The 8,161-nt window shown below is 33.2% G+C and overlaps 1 protein-coding gene across 4 annotated transcripts in view; it reads right to left on the bottom strand.

Moving 5' to 3' along the window:
- LOC117121329 (major facilitator superfamily domain-containing protein 9-like) overlaps positions 1–8,161 on the bottom strand; it is a 13,368-nt gene continuing 5,207 nt past the window's right edge. The window contains exons 1-6 of one of the 4 annotated variants that reach the window (XM_033266518.1): positions 6,888–7,012; positions 5,930–6,017; positions 4,167–4,210; positions 3,530–3,659; positions 2,840–3,049; positions 1–2,163 (exon numbers count right to left, since the gene is read on the bottom strand). In XM_033266518.1, coding sequence (XP_033122409.1) covers positions 1,457–2,163; positions 2,840–3,049; positions 3,530–3,659; positions 4,167–4,210; positions 5,930–6,017; positions 6,888–6,962 — 1,254 coding nt within the window. In that variant the 5' untranslated portion in view covers positions 6,963–7,012 and the 3' untranslated portion in view covers positions 1–1,456. Of the gene's footprint in view, positions 2,164–2,839; positions 3,050–3,529; positions 3,660–4,166; positions 4,211–5,379; positions 5,549–5,929; positions 6,018–6,887; positions 7,013–8,161 lie in introns of those variants that run through there. The other 3 variants (XM_033266603.1, XM_033266741.1, XM_033266671.1) reach the window with 3 other exon arrangements.

Below are 8,161 nucleotides of genomic sequence, written 5' to 3'. Positions count from 1 at the left end.
TTAAGTGACAAATGATTTTTATAAAACCTATTAACATTTATGTCATTAATGTATTATATAATTTTCAGTCAAAACATTTATTCCTATTACCATGTTTTACTCAAAAACTATATTATATTAGTGCATTCTAAATTCTTCTCGCAAAAATTTTATCATAAAAATAGAAGAAAATGTTCCTTTCAGAGAGCACAATATCATTATACATTACTTTCGTCAATTTCTCATACCATTATTATTTGTAATCATTCGCCACAACTATATAGTTATTTTCGCAATACTTGCATCACACTAGACACAATATCAAAATTATTATTCAATATCCATCTCATAATTCCACAATGCTGTCATCAAAATAGGTACAATACTTTTTCAACATTATTATTCCATAGAAATCTCAATTTACAATACTTTCATTAAAATAGATACAATCGTCAACATTATTATTCCATGTGTTGCAGTACAGTACTTCATATCCAGAGGCATATTTTAACACAACTACATAAAATAATCTTCAAATTAAGCTTCAAAAAATTAGTCCTGAAAAAAGTTCAAATTAATAATTAGTTTCAAAATAGAATGTAAATATTGTTATTCAAATCAAAAAGTGAATTATCAATAATTGTAACTTAAATTTATAAATGTGTAGAAATATAAGATATACTGCCACCAAAAAAAATAGAAAAAAACTTTGAAAAAAAGAAAGATTTTTCACTTAAAAAAGAATCACATATGTTACTCCAATAAGTTACAGATAAAAAGAAATCAGTATTTTAATGATTTACAGAATTTTACTACAAAAATACTTAAAAATTGCTGGCAGAAATACAAAGGTATCCAAAGATCATAGTAATGTTATAACTTAAACATCCAATAAATTTCTTTTCCAATTCAAATTATTTGGAAGCTAATTTAGCTGATAAATACAAAGCAATTAAAGATTTACAAGATTTACTTTTTTAAGTATCATATGGGGTTTGCCATGCCAGTGACCAAAACAACAACTCAATTTTTATTGATATTCTCCACATTATAAGCTTAAAAATGATAGGAATTTAGTTAAAAAGTCATGAATACTGTACCAAGGTTTCAAAGTATAAAGTACTGTATACAATACTGTCACATTCTTATGCTACTGTAATTACTGTATGTATGCTGGTTTAAGGATGGTAAGCCTCATATGTATTTTAAAGAGCATCACACTCTTTCTAATTGGTTAGAAACTCACCGTTGGATCTCTTTCTAATTGGTTAGAAACTCACCGTTGGATAAGAATCGAATATATTTTAATGTACTTTTTATAGCCACACTACATCCTGGAAACTTAATTAGGATTCAAAAATATATTTATAGATTATAAAATTATTAAAATTTATATGAAAGCTCTGATAGAAGACAGATATAAATAACTATAAAGTGAATAACACTGTTGTGGAATGAATCATATACCTCTTCAAGTTCAATTATCTTTCTTTTTTCCATTTTCAGATAGGTGATAGTGCTGAGGATAAGCCACCTGTAATGCTATCCCGGAAGCAGCTAGAATCGTTGCAATGATACTTGGACAGTAAGTACTATACTCCATCGCCATGCCACTCAGTAATGGTGCCATGGCACGTGACACCGACATCACAGATTGCGTAAGCCCTAGAAGCGACCCTGTATCTGATAGACCACCACGTTGTATACCGATATCAACCGCACACACTCTGGCAATAGCGTTAAATACTGATAAACATGTTGAGAACACGACAAACCATGTCAGCGATGGAGATAGTGTCATGCAAATAAGCGCAATAGTTGTTCCAGTTGATGAATGTCGTAGTAAACGTGCTATATCTTTGTAATAAAAAACAACGCGACCGACCATCATTCCAGACAGCGTGCTGATTAGGCTTCCATAAGAGATGATCCAGCCGTTGATTTTTGGCGTTGTTTCAAATCTTTGTTCAAGTAATAAAGTGAAATTACTCCTGAACAGCATCATACTCAATCCTGACAAGAAGCGTATTGCAAACAAGTCAGGTTGTGTCTTCGCTATTTTCTTGAATGTTGCAAAGAAATTTTTTACTTTAATGCTGTAATCATCGGAAGTAAACTTTTCAACGGATGGTGTTCGTGTAACATGTTCTTTAGGAGATGCTGACACAAAGAAGAATACAAGCCCTATAAATAAATGGGAATAATAATGAAATCAGTTATCTCTTTCAGAAATTACTGGGAAATTTTCCTGTAACATTGAATCTGATCACAGGCAAAAGTACAGTAAGTATCTAAGAAGATTACAATACAAAAAAAAACAAAAAAAAAAACAAACAACTTCACAATACTATATTAACAATTACATATAAACAGGATCTTTTCTTTTTGATTGGAGATGATTAGGATCTATTACTAGTTGAAAAATCTATTAACCGTGGCCAGATATAGAGGCGTTAGGACAAACAACCGCTTGGTAGACGGCTGTGGAGGCGCTTGGCCAAAAAATCGTTTGGTAGGTAGCTGTAGAGTCGCTAGGCCAAAAAACGCTTGGTAGGTACAGTAGCTGTAGAGGCACTAAGCCAAACAACCACTTGGTACTGTAGCTAGCTGCTACGTAACAAGATGGTGTCAATTGTTACTGTAATGAAGCAACATAGTACACAATGTTTGGCCTAATGCCAGGCATATTATGTGAAGGGCATAAAGGAATTGGCCTTATATGCTAAATAAAAGTGACATATTTTATGTCATTACTCTATCACTATACTTCTGATAACCAGGAAAATAATGAGACCCTTTTTGACTTATGTTTACATAATGACATTCAATTGATAATCAATGGTTTGACTGATTGACTCACCTACATTTACCATGAATGTAATGAACGTGAGGGAGCACACTTTATTAAAATCAGCAGAGTCCTCTGCGATATAACCGCCAATGACGGGCCCAACGATGAAGCCTGCAGTGCTGATGGCATTGTAGCGGCCGAATATCGCTGCACGCTGATTTTTAGGAGTGATGTCAGCCAAATACGATTTGGCAAGAGATTGTGTTTGCTTGACTATACCTAAAGAATGTTTGAATCACCAAGTTGATATAAACAGAACATAAAAATGCTGTAATTATTTTGTGTTGCCCAAGCATAGGTGAAAATTAAAAATTAAGGTTGGTCGGTTGGGAATATATCTTAAATTATAAACATTAATTAATGTAAAATACATGGAATAAAGAATCGTCGGATGTGAGAAGTCTGGGTGTGGGATTGAGTCAGAGTGTTATAAAATTACAGTTGCTGAGTTTTATTAGAAAGAAATTATGATAATCATGATAATGAATAAGTTGTAATGCCACACATACATAATAATAACAATAATAACAATAATAATAATAATAATAATAATAATTATCATTTATTAGGCACCCTTCTAAAAGAGATCAGAGCGCAGTACGCATTAAAACATAGTTATCGATAAACATGTAAACGGTAAAAGCACATCATTAAAATTCATGACTTAGTGAAGTATGCATGGTATCAATATGTGCTGACCTAGTGGTATCCTTGTCAATGCTACCATTGCAACACTATTTGTCAGCCCCATCAATCCATAGGAAATACCCGTCAACAGAAGACACCAGAATAGCACAAGATGCCGGCCAAATAGATCACTGCAGCGACCCTGTCAAACAACATGTTATAGTTGATATAATAAGTTATAACTGTTTTGATATAACCAGTTTATAGTTGATATAACCAATTCATAGTTGATATAACTGGTTTATTGTTGATGTAACCGGTAACAATCATGAAAAGACGATTAAACAAATATAGGGACCTAAATGTCCAATAATACTTGTACACTGAGTGCACATATTCTAATTTTATTTTCAAAAGTTTCAGATTTGATTAGATTTGTAAAATTAGTTTAAAAGTAAGCTTAAAGCAAGACTTTCATCAGATTGAATTTGGCAACATTTTCAACAAAAAATGTACTCATTTGTGAATTACAGGAGCCAAAATAAAATAAAGACAAGTGTGAAAATTAAAGGAGCAAAATCTAAGCACAGGAAGATAAAAGTGTAAAATATGAAAATGTACTACATATTTGTTGTAGTGTACAGTATCATTTTGTGTTGGTTTGGTCAGAACAGCCCATGGAAACACTGTTAATCGTACAATTACTTACTACCATAGGACCTGAGAAGAACTGCAGAACACCATAAACAGACACTAAAATGGAAAGAAGAAAGATTCAATTGGTTATAGTAATAACAAAAAAAAAATCAAATTTAGATAATAGAAGACTTTGCATTAATTTGCTAAATTATACATTACATAATATGGTAATTAACCTATATTATTTATAATATAGTATTCATGTTAACTTGATGAGTGAGGTTTACAGACTTTGTGTTATAGTGATTTAGTTCGCTTTTGTCTTCCTGCTTGGCCATTCCGTGGCAAAACAATGTAACTTGAAATTTTCACTTTTGGAGAAAAATAGAGTTAAAGTTTGCATGTTTATAACTTTGCAATAAATTGTCGTAGCCTTTTGAAATTTTTCAGGATTGTATATCTATAGACATTGTGATTATATTTAAAATTTAAACTACAACCATTTGTTTATTGCAAAGTTATTAGCGATAATTACAGATACGTTGTTTTGCCACGGAAACATATCCGGCTTGATATTGTTGCAAGTGCGACATATTTTTGGAATTGATTATGTTTGGCGCAATCATATGCATTACCTAGCCTGTGCATACATCGCTTTTAAGAATATTATAAAAACACTAATAACCATTTGATTTTGCCTTGCCAAACTCCATCGGTTCAAGACCATTTTTGAATACCATTCCGTGGCAAAACAACGTATCTTCATTGCAGATACGTTGGTTTGCCACGTAATCTTTCTTGTAGTTACGTTGTTTTGCCACAGAAAATCACTAGATTTTAGTTTTGTGCTTAAAGATAGGTGGTGCTATCTCAGAAACGACTCATTATTGAGACCTGAAAGTTTCACAGGTAATTCAGACCGTGTTTAATATTCTCCCAAATGATATTATTTTAAAATCGACAAAAATGTCAGTTACATTGTTTTGCCTCGGGACGGCAGCGCTGACTCATTCAATTTATTGTACTTGTATTCTGTACGTATTCCACCATTGTATTTTACTACTTTAGGCGAATAAAGAATAAAAATAAGTATATGGTAAAATACAAGGCCACACCAGAAAGGCAAATATAAAAAAATAATGAAGAAAGAAATGATGAAAGCTCTAATTTGAACACAAGGAAACACAAGATTTAAACAGATAACAGAGTGAATACTGTGTCCATCATCAAGGGTAAAGGAATGATGGTAGAAAAAATAGATAAATAGAGTTCCTTCTACCTACCAAGCAAACACGTTTGGTAACCCTTACTCTCTTTCCCCTTGCATCAGACACCATTAAAATGATGATAAAATTCAGCTCAGAGCCTTCACCCTCTACCCAACCACAAATCTTTCCCTAGACCCCACAAGCAGACCTTTGTGAATCATGAGCCCCTGGTTCTCGTAGGAATTTCCTCTTAATGAATCTTGGATACAACCTTGTTGCATACATAGTTTTATATTAGTTACAACCAAGGGAGAAATTCAGAAAACGCTAGCAGGTTAATGTTGAATAACATTTTTAATAATTGAATAACATTTTAAATAAATTATTGAAATGTAACTGAAGAGAATAAAAAATGAAAGAACATGAACTTGCAACTGACGCCCTTTTGCATTCAGACGAAGAAACACTTTTTGACATGTCAAATTCATGTATACCCCATACCCCAAACAGTTCTGGAAAAAATATATAAGTTTCCTCTCATGTTCACTTAAAGTTTGTAGTGCTTCCGGTAACTTTGCTGAATAAATATGGGATAAAACAAGAATGGCAGCCATGATATACTCACTGACAGCTCCTATAACTCCTGGCGTTGCCCCAAGACTCGATAAATAATTGGTGATATGTGGAATCAACATACCAACTCCCAGGAAGTCCTAGGATACATTAAAAATAGGTTAATTAATATTACAGTATTAATTATTAATTCTATTTATCATTACTCTATCATGTCATGTCGGATGAAGCCTACTACGTTTAATACCATATCCAATACAATATATGCAGTAACATAACCTAGTCTCTAACTTAGCTAGGAACATAAATATTGAGAAGACAAAACCAACATCAACAATTTCAATTTATTTTCATTCCATTCATACACCATAATATAAAATTTAAATTCAGAGAAAAATACACAAAAGTCAATTTATTTACATTGTGGTCCGTAAAAAATAATTACTCCAAAAATTCACAACAATAAATAAAATACTTCAAAAATCAAAATACAGTTAACAGCTAAGTAAGCTAGTACTTTTTAGGCCTATTTAACAAAAAAATAATATTAATAAGTAAATTACTGAAACATCTGATTCAAATTTTTTTTTAAAGAAAAAATAATAAAGTCTTTGAGAACGCATATTCATTAATATGCCGTTTTGCTCTGATTTTGTTTGTTGTATACTACTAGTACTAGGCTTTTAGTTAGGCCTAGTCCTACTGTAGTTGTAGTACCAAGCAGTAGACATTAGCGGCCATGACTGCACGTTGTACTGCTAACAATTAAAAAGTGGCCCTAGCCTAGAAGGCTAGGTAGGCCGACCGAGCCGGTAGTCCCTACCCTACCTATCAGGCGTAGGATAGCCCAGGCCTACCTAGCAAGGCCCTAGGCCTACGCTTACTTACATTCCTTGCCCGGTTTAGCTTAGGTCTAAGGACCTTACAATAGAGTATAGCCCAAGGCTCTAGTTTAAACTACGTCGTATTATACTATTCAGTAAAAACAAAAATTAGTGCGCTGAACTTACAAGAAATCCTACAAGACACAGACAGATCTGCAATCTACTCATCTTTGCGGAACTAAAATCACTGGTAGCCGCCATCTTTGTTCTTACAATGTTCTATTTTTCAGCCGATGGGTGGCGTCCTACGTTCTGGTGTTTTTATATGGCCTGGGTGGGATGAAGTCGCAAGTCGCAGCCTCTTGCGCTAAATTATTTAACTATCGCCCTCCTCTGTCCAAAAGGTCGTGACGTCATTGAGGCACAAGTTTCTTAACAGTACCATTATTATTCCATATTTGTGGAGCTGACTAGAAAAGTCCGTCGGTTAATTAATGAGAGAAATTAAGAGTGCACAAACAAATTTCACTACCTGCTGCATGAAGAAAGGCAGGCCGGGTGAGTCGTCCGTCCGGGGTACGTGAGTGAAAGAAAGATTTCAGAATCTTAAAGGCCAGGCTCCGGAGAAAAAACAATGTTTATATGTGGTACAACAGTTTATTTGTAGCTCGTACAGCTAGGCTGACTCAAAGAGGCCTTCATAACAAATACAACAAACACAAAAAACATGAGTAAAATAGAAATAGCACAAGTAAAAAAAATGATTCTCTATAAAAGTTAAAACAATTGAAATTAATACAAAATAAAAGTTATTCTCAATCAATATTAAAACAAAGTTTGAACCCAGAAAGAAAAAAAAATATAAAGTTAGAGAATTATAGTAGAATTATTGATTATTATTAATTGCTATTAATTAAAGGTAGAGACATAATATATTGATGAATGAATAGATACGGTGGTGCACCACAAAAGAGAAAAGCAAATATAAAAATTTCAATTTCAGAAGACGAAGGGTGTTTGACGAAAAACTCGAGAACGCTTAATGAGATATAGATTTTTGAATATTTCAAACCTGAGAGGAAAGGGATGGATGGACTTTCCTCTAATTTTTAAATGCCTATCAAAAAATCAGTTGTACAATGTATCTTTATTTTCTCCGGAGCATGGCTTTAAATTTAAAGAAAGAGTGAATTTAGCAGGAAAGTGAATTGGAGTTTTGTTGGTAGATCTAAGCCTACTTAACTTTGGAAGTAATCTTAGAATTGTTGGTTACCATTACCGTTTTATGCCAACCTTCGATGTGTTGGTATTTCTTTAAATACCGTACCTTCGTAACTAGTCGTGATGATACGGGTTGCAACATTTCGAAGTACAAACCGATACCCATAAATCAGACGACCCGTAGCCAGTACGGTACCTATTTTTATACCTCCTTGGTATTCCTAAAGACAGTGCCGATG

This window comes from Anneissia japonica, unplaced genomic scaffold (genome assembly GCF_011630105.1).
Source record: "Anneissia japonica isolate Jap-2015-1 unplaced genomic scaffold, ASM1163010v1 scaffold287957_len1322810_cov207, whole genome shotgun sequence".
Taxonomy (NCBI): domain Eukaryota; kingdom Metazoa; phylum Echinodermata; class Crinoidea; order Comatulida; family Comatulidae; genus Anneissia; species Anneissia japonica.
This window is presented reverse-complemented; position numbering and strand designations above follow the sequence as displayed.